This window comes from Syngnathus typhle, linkage group LG13 (genome assembly GCF_033458585.1).
Source record: "Syngnathus typhle isolate RoL2023-S1 ecotype Sweden linkage group LG13, RoL_Styp_1.0, whole genome shotgun sequence".
Classification (NCBI taxonomy): Eukaryota; Metazoa; Chordata; class Actinopteri; order Syngnathiformes; family Syngnathidae; genus Syngnathus; species Syngnathus typhle.
The window spans coordinates 6,520,169-6,537,269 of NC_083750.1; the positions used below are offsets into that span (position 1 = coordinate 6,520,169).

Below are 17,101 nucleotides of genomic sequence, written 5' to 3' on the forward strand. Positions count from 1 at the left end.
TCGTTCTCTCTTTGTGGCCTTTCTGAATTATAGATGAAGCTTCCCGCCACCCGCATTCATCGATCCAGTCGCTCCCCCCACCGCCTCACCTGTCGCCAATTTGCGCCTTTCCACTTCTTGTGAACTTGCCCGCCCACCTCCCCCTTTACACACACCACTTACGTCCTTCCCCATAATGATCTCCACTGGCGCCTTTTCCATCATAGCGCATACAACCGGACTCCCTCCTGTCAGTTTGATTGACAGAAAATAACGGGGGTGGGCTTATTGGCGTGGCGGGTGGGTCCTGAAATACTATAGCTGGATTTACCCAAGGCACAGAGCTGGGCTAAGATATTCTTTTAGGTAGGCAGGTGAACCCACTTGTATTGCTTGAGGGAGATTGGTCATTTAGCAGGCCGGGTCAATCGCTCGCTAGGTCTTCGTTTAGGGTTAGCGAGGGAGCGAGATTGATTAGATTCCAGCTTTGAAACTATTCATCATTTTTCATATACTCTCGAACAGAAATAAAAACAAAAAAGTGATGATAACGGTAGTTAGCCGTCGTAAGAATATAATTAACAGTCGCGTGAACGTTAATAATCCCAGAGAGGAACGAGTGAAGAGGGTCTCCGGCCGACAGTAAAAGGCGATGGGCTCCCCGTCCCCCGTTTACCGCCTCGCGGTGACAGATCGTCCGCAATTAAGCAAACAATTAAGTCGGCATTTAGCGTCTGTAGCTAAGTGGCTGTTATGAAACATTACGCTCAAAAGTCAATGTGCGTTTTACGGTCCCGCGAGCAGCCCGCTAATCGCTTGGAGATGCTTTCGGCGCCGCCTGCCTGCCTGCCTGCCTGCCTGCCACCAAAAAAAAAGAAACGAAGCAGTCATGCGGGTCACCATCGGCTGATTGTTGCACTTTTCAAAGGCGATTGTTGTACAGTAAGGGAAAGCAAGCAATCTTGCGATGAGAACAAACTTTTTTTAGCTCTCATGTCACACATGATGGGGCGGGACGTGGCGGGCTAAATTGAAAGTGAGTTCACGTGTATGTGGATAGCAGATGAAAATAATCCTGTACAGTTTGTACACGCAACAGTTTTTTTCTATGGGGGTAGGGGCACTTTTTTCATTCTTTTGGCGTCCCGGCTAGCCGTCATTGTAATTACCAACGAGCGGTGTCAGGATGGCCTCATTTGCATAATTGTCTTTCTTTTCTTCTTTTTTTTTTTAATCAAGAAGCGCGGCCGATATCGCTCTCATCGCGCGATGGATTTTTCGCTAGCGTTGGAAACGCCGATCTTTGTTCTTCTTCATCCTGCCTTTCATCCTCCCGTTGAACGGCTGTCCGCTCTTCTCAGCATCTTGTCGCCGGCTTGCTTTTGATTTCATTTTTACTCTCCTTTTAACACCCCCCTCTCCCCCTCCTCTTCCAGGCCATCGTCATACATTTGGGAGAAGAAGGACGGTGAGCTCCCCCCGCTGGCCAAAGCCGAGGGCAACTTGCTGCGCTTCGAGACGCTCAACAAGTCAGACAACGGCGTGTACCTTTGCTTTGCCGACAACGGCATTGGGAGCAGCATGGGCGAGTATGTGCTGTTGGTGCAAGGTAAGCCAAATTCCAATTTTTTTTACCAAGTGGCTTTTTAGTGAGCGTCGCGCAGCAGGAATGTTTTTGGGGAGAAGTCCTGGATTCTCTTGGTTTTCTCCATCTTTTTTTGGTCTTCTAATTTTGTTTAATTTGTTTCCTCTGATCCAACCGCGTTGCCTTGGCTTGACTTCTGCTTTTGCCTCGCGCTTGGCTCCCCTTTGTCTCCCGTTTTGTTTTGTGCGGTGCGCCACCTTTTCTACAACTGTCCCGCAGAAGATCCCACCGAACCCAGCGAGTCCACAAGCGCTCCCCCAACCCCCACATTTTCCTCCCTGGTGACCGACGCCACTTCCTCACCCCCCGAGCTCTCCTCCACGGGGTCCCCGTCTGAATCGCCGCCAACCACAAATGTGGCTAGCGCCGCCACCACGGCGCTTTCCAATGAACTTTACACCGACTTGAGCGACTCCTCAGCAACGCTTGCGCCTTCCTCCCTTTCCTTCACTAATGTGGCTAGCGCCGCCACTACGGCGGTTTACAATGACCTTTACCCCTTGAGCGACTCCTCGGCAACGCTTGCGCCTTCCTCCCCTTCCTCCACAAATGTGGCTAGCGCCGCCACTACGGCGGTTTCCAATGACCTTTACCCCTTGAGCGACTCCTCGGCAACGCTTGCGCCTTCCTCCCCTTCCTCCACAAATGTGGCTAGCGCCGCCACTACCGTTCTTTCCAATGACCTTTTCCCCGACTTGACTGACTCCTCGGCAACGCTTCTGCCTTCCTCCCCTTCCTCCCTCACTCCCTCAGTTGTTTCCGACGAGTCGAACGGACATGGCACCCCCACAGGTAAAAATAATAATCATTATTTGTCAACAAGTGTGAGGCCCCTGCCCACCGGGGCAGGCAAACAAATACGCTGTTGTTCAACTTGGAGACAAGTACTTGATGTGCATGTCGGGATTTCACTGCTTTTCTTTCTTTCTTCCTTTCTTTCTTTCTTTCTTTCTTTCTTTCTTTCTTTCTTTCTTTCATTCTTTCTTTCTTTCTTTCTTTCTTTCTTTCTTTCTTTCTTTCTTTCTTTCTTTCTTTCTTTCTTTCTTTCTTTCTTTCTTTCTTTCTTCCTTCCTTCCTTCCTTCCTTCCTTCCTTCCTTCCTTCCTTCCTTCTTTCCTTCCTTCCTTTCTTTCTTTCTTTCTTTCTTTCTTTCTTTCTTTCTTTCTTTCTTTCCACTGCATCCACCCGGCGATAACACAACACCTCTACACACGCACACTCACTCACGAAACAATCATCCCCGGTTTCCTCATCCACCAAGATGGCGCTGAAAACATCGCAGGTACAACATGCGGGTGTTTGTCACCTTCGTGTGGGGCGCCTGGGTGCTTGTACACGAGTCTCACAATCTGATGAGTTGTAGCAAGAGATACTTGCGGATGACCCCGTTTGCATGTGAGGAAGGATGCCAGGGACGTCTGCAGTCACTAGGTGCGTTGCTTTAGAGGCAGCCAGCTACTTAGCTAGGCAGGCAGGCATGTCGTAGCCATTTGGATACGGTAGGAATATGTAGATAATATGTAGGTTATTGAATTGGGTCGGGAAGTAGATAAGTACCAGTGCCACTGGGACAGTAGCTAGCGGGGACGTCAGTTTGCCTTGGCTAGAGTATGGCTGATAGGTAGTTGTTCACTTTTTTTTCTGCACTACCACCACGTACAGGATAGGAGTGGAAGGAAGACAAGCAAGCAAGCAGTCGTCTAATTATTACCGCTCTTGTATCGAGCTCATTCGATTGTGCGCTCCTGTGGCCCTTGAGTTGATGTTATTCCGTCCTTGCTTTTCCCCCTTTTTGCTTGTGTCTATTCTGTCTGTCTGTCTGTCTGTAGTCGTGTATTTCTGCTACCACACACACTCACGCAGTCAGTAATGAATGTTTCATGGCGACAGACGTGTGTGTATGCGACACACGTTCCAGCAACACAGCAGCCTTTGAGTGCTACTGCTCAATTACACTGTGTCCGCTGCGTGTCCGCTGCGTACGCTGCGTGTGCGCTGCGTGCGCGCTACGTTTGCGTGCGTTTGTGGCTTTGTGTGCCCACACTGACAAATGGGATTAACGACCTCTATTGGTAGTCTTGCCTCGTCAGCGCACCCCCACCCCGTTTGGTGCTCACGCGTGTGTGTGTGTGTGAGTGTGTCCTATCCTGATCTGTGGTGAAAAGTAGCCCAAGTAAAAATATTCATTCAGTGGCAGCCTTTTTCAGAACGAGCACCCAAAATAATAGTCGCTGCAGCAGTTTGTGGTTCCGCCACTGCTAGATTGATTTACATTTGATGTATGGCTCGTTTCTAATTGTGTTCTTTGCTACTCTTCTGCTTCTTGACCCCCTTTGACCTCTTTTGGCCTCCTTTCCTTTTCCATCTTCATCCATCCGTCCGTCCATCCATCATCTATCCTTACTTGGCCCACCTCCTCAAAACAATCCCTCCTCATATTTGGCACATGCTCTCCTGAACTCATCGTCATCTCCCCCCGCCCCGCCCCTTTTCCTCCTCCTGCTGGCCCGTTCAGACCCGACGGCCATGTCGACGTCATCGAGCGTGGACCACGCGGTGATCGGCGGCGTGGTGGCCGTCATCGTTTTCATCCTGCTGTGCCTCCTCATCGTCTTCGGGAGATACCTCATCAGACACAAAGGTCTGGCCCCATCATACAAACGCACGCACCAGTTGGGCTCCTCACGAAAAAAGAAATGGTGTATGAAGCCCTCCTCTTTTTTTCCCAATTTTTTCCATAGGAACGTATTTGACCCACGAGGCCAAAGGCTCGGACGACGCACCCGACGCCGACACGGCCATCATCAACGCCGAGGGCGGAAACTCCGGAGCCGAGGACAAGAAGGAGTACTTCATCTAAGGAGGAAGAGGACAGGAAAAGAAAGGAGTGGAGGAAGGAAGGAAGGAATGAAAGCAGAAGGCGCAGGAAAGAACAATCTTCCATTTTGTTTTCACCACTCTCAGTTGGTCGAGGGAGGGGCGAAGTTGGGGGTGAGGACTTTGTCTGCATCGATACAGGGACGTAAGATTTGCACTGACACGCACGCACGCGCACACACGACGACTCACTAACACCTTCTTGTTACGTTTCCATGCTTTTCTAACTAACTCCAAAATTGTAACTTACATTCCTTCCCGAGTTGCTTCCGACATGAACCCGGCCGGCCTGCACCCACTCCAAGGACATCCTCCCCCTTCCTCCCCCCCAAAATGGTACGAGCCGCTGCCATGCACCAGCCCCGAGGCCTCTCCATCTACACTACACACCTATACATATAAATATATATATATACATATATATTAAAATATAAGCATTCTTTTTACTGGGCGGAACCGTGTCGGGCATGTGGGCCTGTAAATAGAAAAGGGGGGGGGGGACTTGTCGCTCATGCATCTCACTTCCTCAAATACTCTTATTGCGTGCAGAGTATCTGAAAAAATACAAAATAAATGTCATAATACAAAAAGTACCAACAGTGGTGTTGCAATGTAAACTAACTTCGACTGCAAATATTTGTATCGGTTTTGTTTTTATATTGTTGTTTTTTATTTGATTTATTTTTTAGTTGAACGATAGAACTAACCAAAACCACTCAAACTAACCCACAGAGTCCAAAGCTGCTCACGCAAAAGCAGACGGGCATGCCTCCTGAAACACATTCCTTGCTTGACACTTTCGAACCGTGCACAATACAATACAAAACCAACCAGAAATCATTCAAAGAGTCAAAAACAAAAGTTCATGATATGTTTGGCCATAACATCGTTATCAATGGATGCAAGCGCTTCTCCTGCTAGTTGATCTTGCACCGTAGGAATGGACTGAAAAAATCCACCGACTCAGGCTGGACTGGACTTATGCAACCCTGTTTTAGGCTCAGTGGTACATTCCGGTTCCCGTAACGTAATGTCACGTTGGCTGGGGAAAGCCAATGTAATCTTGCTAAGAGGCTGTGGGTGCTGCGCCAAGGCAAAGTCACAAAGTCAGCCAACAACTTCCATGTCCTCGTCTCCACGTTCATCCATTTCTTTTCATTCTTTAATCACTCAGCCCGGGGCGGGGCCAGGCAGGGCTGCGTCCTGATCCCTTTTGGCCCCTCCCAATACTGCCCTCACCTTCCATATACGTGATGTGCTGCTTTTGTGGTGGGCTGCCCTCCCTCCCTCCTCCCCGAATTTATAGCATGTATGATCGTATGCTTGGAGCGGATGCATTTAGTCTGGAAAAATGAGTGTAAAAATCCCCATCACATGTTGCTTAGGAAGTCTTCACGGAGAGAGAAGCTGGTATCGCTGCAAAGTGTTAATACTTTTGTCCAAAATCCACATGTTCTTTCATGTGGTGTCCCAATTTTTTTGTCGTACTTCCTGTCGGTATTTGGTGAAAAAAATGGTCTCCGCTGAACACCCAAAAAAAAGAAAATCACATTTCTCCCTTTCCACTTCCAGGAGGTGTTCTAATACTTTGTATATGTTTACCATTTTTTGTTTTGGAATGTTCAGGGAATCTTCGTTGTAATCCAGTAAACCCCGCTGCCAATCAAAACCGGCTTATTTTTTGTATGGTTTTTGTTCTCCGTATGAACACGAGCTGCTAATTGAGATGGATGTTGATGTTGAATGCAACGCTTCCTCCCTGTGTTCTGTGTGAAAGACCCTGCCTGTCAAAGACAGCTTTTTTTATTGTGCATTTGCTGTTCTCTGTACAAAACCGCAAATTTCCTGTCCTTGGAGGGCAATGTTACTGTGTGAAATGTATATTGGGGGTAAAATGGATGTGTGAAATCACACAGTTGCCCTGGACTTTCACACAAAACTTAGCAAAGATCCTCGTTTGCTGCTTTTGTGTGATATTGACCAATATACGCTGTTAATTTCCCGAATTTACTGCAAAAACTTTTTTTTTTTATCCCTTTGTTTACTGTTTTCCGTATGAAAGGTGACAAGAAACTGCAAATTCCCTAACTGCCTGTCGATACTGTTTTGTTGTTGTTTAGCTGGTTTGTGTGTGAAAAGCCCCCAAACGCAGCACTAATTTTCCGTCAACGCATCAATTACGTATGAAAGGTTCCCAGAGGGACTGCTGATTTTTTTTCTCTATTTGTTTTCTGCGACCGACTGATTTGATGTAAAAACCCCTAATTCATTTTTCATTCCATTTTTGTTCTGCCTGCAATTTTGTCTCATGGAAAGTCCTGCGTGAAAGGCGCTAGCGACCGTATGGTAGTCTAGCTTGCGTCCTACCATATGGTCAGCTAACCGCTACAACAAAGGCGTATAAAGTAAAATGTCAGGCGATTTGTAGCAATTCTAGCGGAACCCAACACTTGTTTTGTTTTGTCCTCTGCTGCTGGCGTCTGCACACCAGAGGGGGCCCTGTTGTCAAACACCCGAGATGAAACGCCAAGAAGAAGAATTAGCTGCGTTGTGCTACCAAAAAGTGTTGTTTTGTAAAAACATTTTTAAAATAATCTGCAAAAAACCCAGCGGACCTATATTTGCCTGTAAACAGTCGTCCTGTCCTTCGTCTTAGCTAATGTGCTAGCATGTAGCTTGCATGAGAACCAGTGAGGTGGTGTGTAGTGTAGTGCGCGCGGGACAAAATGTCCGCCGTCCTCTGGTCTGCAGACGCTGTTCCAAAATGTTTTTTATTATTATTATTATTAAATTATGTCATCTCTTTTTCTTTTGTTTGATTTATTTTTTTAGATGTTTAGATGCTCCTAAAACTGTACTGTAGATTTGTTTTTTTGTATATAGTATTTCATATCACAACATTTGTTAATTGGTTGAATGATGATGTCACCAAGCCGCATGCTGTGGTTGGCTCCTATGTTCAAATTGTACTTATTTTGATTTTCTCCTTTAGTTATTTTTTGTTTGTTTGTTTGTTAAAAATACAGTTTTGGGTTGTTGACTACAATAAAGATGCAATTGGGTTAATCTCACTCATCTTGGTCCTGCATTTTTGTACCCCCCGAATTGTGCTTTTAAATATACGACAGAAATGGCACTGCCGGTTTTAAGGTGTTCATTTCTCTGAAGTCAATATGAAATTTGTGCTCTTTTTTTTGTATTTTAATTAAAAAAGAGAGGGTTTAAAAAAGTTAAAGGCTCATTAATTTGTATGCCACAAAAATGCCTTTTTGTGTTTACTATTTTGCACAAGCTTTCAACGGCGGCACTTCGTAAATGTGCTACAAAATGTCATAGTGCAGTACACAATGAGGTCAGCAGAGGGAGGTACAATCCAATGTAAATTCCAACGTGCGCTATTTCTCAAAATTATTGCATTTGTCTTTTTCTTGAATTTCATTCCCGGTAGCATGACGTCATATTGTCATTTTTATTTTTATTTATGAATTTCATTTTACTTTACTCATTTTTATTTTTTATTATTACATTTATTTTTGTCTATTTTTATTTGCGTGCCGTTGAGCTTTCCTGATTTTTTTAAAAATTGGTCTATGATTACTTTTATTTTTTGTATTCTAGTTCTGTTTGTGTTTCTGCTTATTATTTATGAATTTTTGTATATACACATACTCGCCAGTTTACGTCAAGGTGCATCTCTAAAGCGCAGTCTCCTTGACGGCCACTGGAGGGAGCCATTAGCGTTTTTGCCATCCAAAACGGAGCTTTTGCAAAGGTGAGGGGGGGGGGGTGATGGCGCGAGGTGGGAGGGGGGCTGCTGAGGCTGAGGAAGAGGAGGCGGGGGGTTGAGGAGGCGGGGAGAGCGAGAACAAGTGTGCCGCTCAAAAGCCAGCAGAGCGCTGCGAGGGATAGACGAGCGTCAATGCAACATCAAAGTACACGAGAACGTGCAAGAGGAGGATTTCATCTTCGCTTGTCTTGATTTCCAAATATCGATCACAATAAATAAGTCTTGCTTGGCCTCTCTGATGAGTGGAATTCAGCGGGAATTAACGGAGGCTCGCGCGGCGGTGGCGGGCAACGACGTGCACGCGCACGGCTGAAAGCATCATGAAGCAATATTTGTGGATCGTAACTTTGCTCGTCACTTTGCTGCCAGGTAAGAACACGAACCCACGCACGCGCACATAAAGTGCAATGTGCATCGATTATTATTATTTTTTTGGAATGGTAATGATTGGCAGTTGATTGGTCGCACCCGGAAAGCGTTCAGGTTGAATGATGGCTAAAGGAGCCCAGTGGCGTGACGTCATATTGTCATGCTTTTTGCTCCAAAAGGCGACATAAAAGCTTTGAAGTAGTTAGAACGGACTGTCCCTCCACTTGGCTTTCTTTCGGGTGTCCTTGTCAGTCAACGGAGAGAGAGAGAGAGAGAGAGAGAGAGAGAGAGAGAGAGAGAGAGAGAGAGAGAGAGAGAGAGAGAGAGAGAGAGAGAGAGAGAGAGAGAGAGAAGAGAGAGAGAGAGAGAGAGAGAGAGAGAGAGAGAGAGAGAGAGAGAGAGAGAGAGAGAGAGAGAGAGAGAGAGATGATGGTGACGCACAACAGTTGGCTTGTGTTGTGTTGATGGATACATGGTTTGGTATCTTGTGTTTGCGTGGTTTGCCTGAATGGAGCCTGATGATCTTAGCGTGGCACTTGACCAAAGCTGACTTCGCTGGACTTGTAGTTACAACTCCTGTGTCTGTTCTTTGTGAGAGGAGCGATGGTAACGAAAGGACTTTGAACTTGCGTGTGTGGTGGTGTGTGCCTGCCTTGCCAGGTTGGAAAACCTGTGTACCGACCTGCCTCGCCAGCTGGGTCCACAACAGCATCGATGGCTGATGTGCGCCGACAGTTTGGAGACTTCGCCGTCGTCTTCACTCGTGAAGCTTGACCTCGGATGCATTTCACGTTAATGAATGGATGGATGGGTGGGTGGCTGGATGGGTGGCTGGCTGTCTGGCTGGTCTGGGCAGGACATGAATTTAATGGCTTTTGGGTTGGTATCAGTGACGGTCAAAAGTCCATTTTCTGTATTTTCCCATGCAATTTGGCGACTGGTATTGTATGCAATGGTAGACAGTCAGTTGGTCGATTTCCCGTCTTCAGCTGTAGTTTCCGAATGAGCAACCGGACCCCCACCTAAAATGGTCTTGAGGTTTGTGCCTTCAGTGGTAGTATTAGATCTGCAATGCTGGCAAAGGCTGGCAAACTTGTTGTCGCTGGCAAGTGATTGCTCTTCAGAATTGTCATTTGCTGCATTGAACGTGCAAGTGGCGCGTGAACCTGTTAACCTTTCTGAGCTGTAACGTAACCCACCGAGACTCAATTCTCCTCCTTCCACCCTCCGAAAAATGTCCCTTTTCCAAATATATCAGAGGTGCACTTCAAAATCATAAAAAGCTGCAATTTCCTGCCTTATTTGCTCTCTTTTTTTCCAATGCATCAAAATGGCGGTCAAGAGCGATGTCAACAAAAAGCGTGACATTTCTTTCCTTCTCTCTTTTGTGTTTCTCCCGATGCTCGCTCTGCCCATGGACCGCCCACATAAAAATCTATTGAGATTCACATTGTGACTAATAACTAGCAACTTCTCTCCACAAAAGGTTACAATCATGCATTTTTTAGAGGGGATGGGGCAAACTATCAAAGTACCAGACTTTTGTTACAATGTGCTATCATCACTTTTCAAGGATGGAATTGCACAAAAATGTCAATATTGAGACAAAAATATGGATATCTTTTTCATTTTGAAGCCACAGTGGAGATAAAAGTGAAATACCGCCATTGTCGTCGATCTTATCAGGAGTGGCGATGATGGACAGGGTCACCAGTGCAAGCCATCTCCCCATATGCGGGAATTGAGGCGGCGCGGGTGGCAACCGATCCCATTTACCATCCTATCTGATCATCATCGTCATCGCCGTGGCAGTTTACGAGGGAAGTGCGAGAAAGCCGCCAAAAATGAAGCTTGTGCGAGAATGAAAGGCTTTGCGGGCAGTTCAATTACAGATAAAGCCAAGCGACGCCATGCTAATATGGCCAGCGGCGGCTCAACGCAGATTCAATATCAAGTTGGCTGCTGGAGAGTCCCCTCGGTGGAACTTGTCGCAATGTGAGCGTGTGCCACTCATTTGGTTGACGTTTGAGTGTGGACATGCATCCAGATAAAAGTTGCCCTCTCGAACCTTGAACGACAACTTTGGACGGCGGGTCGTCGAGCGATCAAAGCGAGAAGAATGAAGCATTCGAGTCATATTTTGGAGTCAGTAATGACGCTAATGCTGGGCTGCAATTTTGAAAATGACACGTGACATGTTAGCCTGGAGTATGGAAGGCCTCAATTTTCGCAGATGGTCATCATCATCATCATCATCATCATCATCATCATCATCATCATCATCATCATGGTGTGTTTGAAAAGAAAACGTCAAGAGACAAGTTCTTAAAGGCGGCAATTTCGTTATTTCTTTTGGACCCGAGAGAAGGTACAGTGGCCCAAAGGGGACAACAGACACATTGCCCCCCCCCACCACCTCGTCTACGGTGTGCCTGTCTGTAAATACGTAGCTCAAGTTTAAGCGTAATGCAAACAACAAGCCACGCCAAGCTAACATCTGGCGGCCCTCGTGGGATAAAGAGCACATACCAGAAAGCTTCGTGATCTTTGTGTGTGCGAGAGAGAAATGGACCAAGTGGCAGGTTGTGGAGGGGGGGTGATTTAAAAAAAAAAAAAAAAGATAATTTCTTCTCCTTTTAAATAACTGTGTTTCTATAGCAACCGGCCTCTGGAGGAGAGAGAGAGAGAGGGGAAAGTGAGACAGCGTTACCGTGGCAACAGAGGAAGAGGGGAAAGTTTGAAGGGAAAGAAATACGAGGGTGTAAAAAAAGAAAACAAGTAGAGCAGTTAAAATTAATTAAACGGCAGAGAGTTAATTGAAAATGTAATGAGGTAGTCGGGGACATCCGCAACGGACGTCGACCGTTAAGTCGTCGGGGAAGACGTTGAGAGCGGCGGCCTACCTACCAGATGTGTTTTGATTGGACGGGAACGATTGACGAGCGCGTTCAGAAACCTAGCGTAGCGTCGTAGCGGCCCTGGCGGAGGTAGCCGTCAGCCCAATGCAACATTGCGCTTTGAAAAGTGCCTTCTGGTGGCTTCCATGCCTCTGCAGGCCCGTCACCAAGTGAGCCGGTGTGTGGGCGGGGGGGGGATGCACCAAGAACGGCTTTGATTGGGAGTCTCTCAGTTAAGACGGCCGCAAGCTCCTGGCAGAGCTTGTCGCATAAGTTTTCTTCCCATTTTGTTCAATTTCTCCAAATTTGAACCAGTCTGAGGCATTTTGTGTGGTAGAAAAGCACTTAAGAAGCAAAAGTCTCCTTTTTGTCCAGTAAATCTTAATTCAATTGTAGGAATTGAAATACTCCTGGTTGCTCACATGTTTGAGATGTCAAAAAAAGACGCAGCCACGTTTTGTCTGTCATGTCGTCCTCGACTTTTGCGCCTCTGTGGAACGGATAGCGCTACGTTCTCTTGAAAGCCACAGAAAAAGTTTGCAGACTTAGTTGGGGAACAAAAGGGTTATTTTTTGTGCCAGAGAGTTTTCCACTATCCCCCGCGCTGGCCGGCCGGCTGCCGCTTAATCCCCAGTAATTAGTGTTCTTGTTTGCCGAGGAAGAGCCTTCTCTGCCGCGTCTTCCCCCCGGTGAGCCAGGAGATAAAAGCACGTCGACAAGAGAGAAAAAAAAAAAACACGTCGGTGTCCTCTTCCGCCTTGTAAACACCTCTTTCATAAGCGCACTTATGTGACACGTGCTCATTAATCATTTCTGTTTGCTGCACACAAGCTCGCCAGGCTAATTATTTTCCACGAGGAACGGCCATTAGAATTCCTAGCGCATAAATTCATTTTTTCGCCCCCCGCGTGCGCCCAGACATAAAATGGGAAATCGTTTTCTTTCCCGGATTTTTTTTACGGCGGGATAATGAGACGCGTGCGTGCGGCCCGGTGCACCCGCGCGGGACACGTGTCTATTTTAAGCCGGAGCTGCCGGCCAGCCAAGCGCCGGCCTGTTTTACATGGACAGCAAATAGCTATTAGGCCCAACTGCCAGCCAGTTAGCCGGCGGCCATCTGCCGCACGCCGCAATTATGCGGCGGGAAATATACTCGTTATGAGCACGCCGCGCATTAACGACCCGGCAAAGCACGGCGCTGGCTGAACACGCCGGCGGATTTTGGGGGGCGGACGCCGCTGCATGTAGTCGGGGTCGCTCGGAATATGCGGTACGGTGAGTGCCAACGTGTAGCTAACGTGTGTTACTAACGTTTCAAGAAAGAGTTTGGAGACAAGGTTAGACTTGCAAGTTTGTTTGGCTCTCCAATTATGCCTTCAAGTTTGCCTCGTGCTCTTAAACGGAAGATGGGGCTTGGAAGACACTTTTTCAGCCCGCAAAATCGGCTTTGAAATTGGGATGATTGTCACGGCTGCGTTAAATTGCCAAATGAGCGTTGAGCCTTCTGTTGTGCAACGGGCGGCTTCACTTTGCTTCCTCCTCGGATTCCTTCGATTGCCACCGGCCATTTTGCTCCGGCACGATGCGCCGACGAGCAATTAGAAGCTTCTGATAAGCATTGCCAGCAAGCACGTATCTCAATTCCATGTCATTGTCTTTACACAAGCACAAAAAAAAAGTGGCCTCGTTGCCGCCGCCACCGCCGCCACCCTGGAAGCGAGCGGCGTCTGACAATAATCGCGCAGATAGCAAACGTCGAGCGAGTGGGGAGCCCAAACCATTCATAGTCAGGTTGGAAGACGCTTTCGGATTTAGGATTGGCCTTTGGAACTGGCTTGTTCTTTCAAATGCAGGCAAACGAGGGTTTGAAAGAAGATCTCAAATTGGGTGAGGGTTCGAAGCCCCCGGTTGTGGCCGACTCACCGCACTCGAAACTCGCTGGTGTGCATACTATGTGAGGAAAGACCTAATTCTCTGTTTGGGCCTCACTCAGATTCCTGCGTTACCGTGACAACGGCATGCTTCCTTCATCTCTCCTTTGTCACTGTTACCATGGCAACGTGTCTCTTTGCCTGCCCACTACCTGTTTGCCTCTTTGTCCTCCCTCCCTCAACCCTCGTCTGGCTTTTGCCTTTTTTTTCCCCCTCTATTTGTCTTTTCTACTGTTGCTTTATTATTTTTCCTTCGTCTTCGCGTCATTTGTCGATTTAAAACTAAATTTGTTTTTGTTTTGTTTTATAACTACCAAGAGGGATTTAGGTAAATTCTACGCAGGGCAGCTGTTGCCATGGCGACACAAGTTTTGGGTTTGCTGTCTGCTGGTGAGAGATGAATGGGGGGGCATGGAGAAAAGCATCTTTTATGTCAAAATGTAGACAGCAGACTTCAAGGGGGCAGTGGCTCAAACAAACACGGGGGGTGGCGGCGGCGGGAATGTAAAGCGCTCGTTTGCTCGCTCGCTCGCTCTCGTCCAACACAAAGTGGCTCCTCAAAGGTCACGCTTGACACTCGATGCGGCAATGACACCCTTTGGCCACCCCTTTGTGTGACCCACAGCCGCCCGCTCCCAGTTGCAGGCCCAGCGAGGATTTCAAGAGTTGGAATCACTCCATCAGCACCTCCTAGGCTTCTTCAAAGTCCCATGTGACATTTTGCCAAGTGTGCCCCACCGTCCGATCAAGTCCTGACCCTCAACCTTCTCCGCTTTTGGAATTCCCGGGCTGGAGCGCTAATCTGCTTTTTCTTGTCGGTTGCCGCGGTGCCAGTTTATTGATATGGTCTGGCCCGCCCTGGGCAAGCGTCTTTCAGATTCCAGCGCGCGCAGCTTGAGTCAATAGCGCTTTTCCGGCTAATTTGTCAGCTCTGCATCAATACCCCACGGCTCCCGTCTTGCCTCTTATAAATATTCAAATGCGCGTTATAATGCGTCCTACTTTTCTCAAAATACGTCAGTTTTTCCTTCTTTACGAGATATGTTCCTTCTTACGTTGGTTGTCAACGCTTTCCGGAAATGTCCAGCCAAAATTCTGCGCGTGTTCTCAAATGCACATTTAGAAGCCCTGAGCCAGGTCTTAAGCCTTCATTGGGAACTCTCCCGATCATAGTTTGAAACTGAAGATTTGGGGTACAACAGTTTGTCAGTACTTACACTCACTGATAGCGAGTGGCGATACTTTAGATTCATACAAGTTAACTTCACACCGTGTCAGACAATTGTGAATGAAGCAAGCGCTAGACGAGGTAGTCACACGATAACAAACATTTTGGAAGTCGAATCACGCGCGTGCGTCGTCACAATAAAAGGCAAGTCGGAACTCTGCCGAGGTTTGGCTTCGCTTATGGCAGGCAGCAGACAAAACCAGCATTTTTCCTCATTGATGATTTTTATAGGCAACTGTAAAATTCACCCAATTGGAGGAACGTCGTCGGACTTGTGTGCGCGTCTGTGTCGCCGCTGCAAACTCCGAAGCTTACGTGCACACGACTTCTTATCTTTTCACGCACGCACTTACAGAGCACAACGCTGCGCATACATTGGACAGATAACTGCCACATTTGCCTGACTCAGATAGACCAAAGCGTGCTACTTGCCGTAAACACGTCGTGTTCCTGTGTGCGCGCACGCGCGTGCTGTCACGCAGAGGAGCAGAGGTTGACCTCGGGCTAGCACAGCTAATTAAGTGTTCCAGAGAAAAGCAGGGAGGAAAGTGAGTGGGAGGTGAGGAAAAGCAGACCAAGAGATGACGAGTTTGCGCGTGTGCGGTCGGTGCGCGTGCATGCGTCACAGATAGCGGCTGGTGTGCCATCGTCACATTTGCTCTCCAACATGGATTGCTTTCCCCATGCTTTTGGGCTAAACCCTAACCTTGGTTTTAAAACCCAACCCAGGCTTGAAATTGTAAGTAGAAATCCTGGCATAGTCTTGAAAAACTGAAATAGCCTGTCAACTCCAAAGTGGCAAGTGCGAAGAGTCGAGGAAGCACCAAGCCGAGTGTGAAAATGTGCAAAAGTGTGAACAGGCGACGCCACCACCGCGGCCCAAATCGGGAAACACCTTTTCAAATGTCTGTCTGCTCCCATGTTGATTTCATTTTCCTCTCACCCATTGCTGTGTTTTTGTCTTTTCTTTTCTGGAGGACACACAAGAAGCGTGCTGGTGGTCAATGTTTTATGAATGGTGCCCCAAATACACAATCGATGTCTGCTTTTTTTTATAATTCATGGCTGCCTTTAAATATTTCACTGTCAACAAGCCAATTAGCTGCACATGTGTGTCACGGTTTTTAAGATTGAAGTTTGATCTGCTTCTTGTCCCACTTCCACTGCAACACCCCCCCAGGGAGGAGAATGAAGGCAGCGTGTGCGCGCTTTTTTCAGCCTGCGTGGATGAGATGCAGCAAGGCAACCTCAAAGAGGCAAAACAGATAAACAGATAAACAGACGGATGGAAATAGTCAAAGTGACAGCTTGGGGGAGGCGGGGGTTTTTGAAGAGGGGGGGGGGGGGGCTGTCTACCAGGAGCTGAGCTGCAATCATTTGGAAACTTAACGATTACATTTTTTGACATTTATATACTTTAGAAATCGTTTGCCCACTTTCTTCACACAATTTAGTATATTTATTTCATCATTTATTTTGTATTTGTTTGATATTTGTAGGTATGTCCATATTTAAATTTGTTTTGGTTCATATGTTGGACCTATTTTGTGTGAATGTTCATTGTGCATTCCTTTTTAAGATAGTGATGGTTTCCAAATGGGTTACTGCAGCGTCTATGGAAGCGCCACCCTCCCTCCCTCCATTATTGATGCATTTGTTTAGTGTCTGTCGGCTTCTGCGAGGACCTCGGCTCAGATGTTAAAAAAAAAAAAAAAAAAATCTAGATCTTTGCGGGGGTACCAGATGAAAGACGACTTGACTTGTACGTGGCGCTTAGAAGAACCACTACTAATGCATTCCTTGATTTCCATCTGCAGAACAAAAAGCGCTTCCGTCGTCTCGCTCCAACAAGTTGTACATTAGAAATCAATTGTTGGAGCGCCTGCGTGCAGGATCAATCCGTTTCTGGGGCCCGCCGGAGCCGCGGCTAATTTGCATGGGCCTCCTTTCAGAAATTCCCTTTACATTCCCGTGGCCATTTTTTTTTTGGACCTTTTCCTCTACGTGGCAGCAGCCAAAAAGCGACTTGGCAGCCCAAAAACATTCAACATTCATGGTGTTTCCCCCTCTGATGTCGGCAGAAGATACTTTGAACGTCTCATCTTGACACGAAGGAAAAAGTTTGCTTTCAGCTGTCAGGTTGCCCATCATCTTTCATGTTAAACTGTGCTGGAGCTTTTTGATGTGCATCGCGGAGAAAGGAAATCTTCATTTTCCCACCTAATTGCTGGTTCGATAGCCACGCGCTCGTAACACAACTGGTTTTAATTAGATATTTCTATGTACTGTACCTTAGGAGTGGGGAAACTCATAGGAATAGAAGGGAAATTATTTGGGGAAAAAAATTATTACATTTTGTGTCAGTAGCAATCAAATGCTTTACTATCAT

General features: G+C 47.0%; 1 protein-coding gene across 2 annotated transcripts in view; it reads left to right on the plus strand.

Annotated features, from left to right (window-relative positions):
- cadm3 (cell adhesion molecule 3) overlaps nucleotides 1-7,571 on the plus strand; it is a 46,904-nt gene extending 39,333 nt beyond the window's left edge. The window contains exons 8-10 of one of the 2 annotated variants that reach the window (XR_009717664.1): nucleotides 1,416-1,588; nucleotides 1,844-4,264; nucleotides 4,365-4,388. Coding sequence is in view for 1 of the 2 variants with exons in the window: in XM_061295693.1 (XP_061151677.1) it covers nucleotides 1,416-1,588; nucleotides 4,139-4,264; nucleotides 4,365-4,483 (418 nt within the window). In the remaining variant the exon portion in view is untranslated. Of the gene's footprint in view, nucleotides 1-1,415; nucleotides 1,589-1,843; nucleotides 4,265-4,364 lie in introns of both variants that reach the window. The other variant, XM_061295693.1, reaches the window with a different exon arrangement.
- Nucleotides 7,572-17,101: the final 9,530 nt, after the last annotated feature.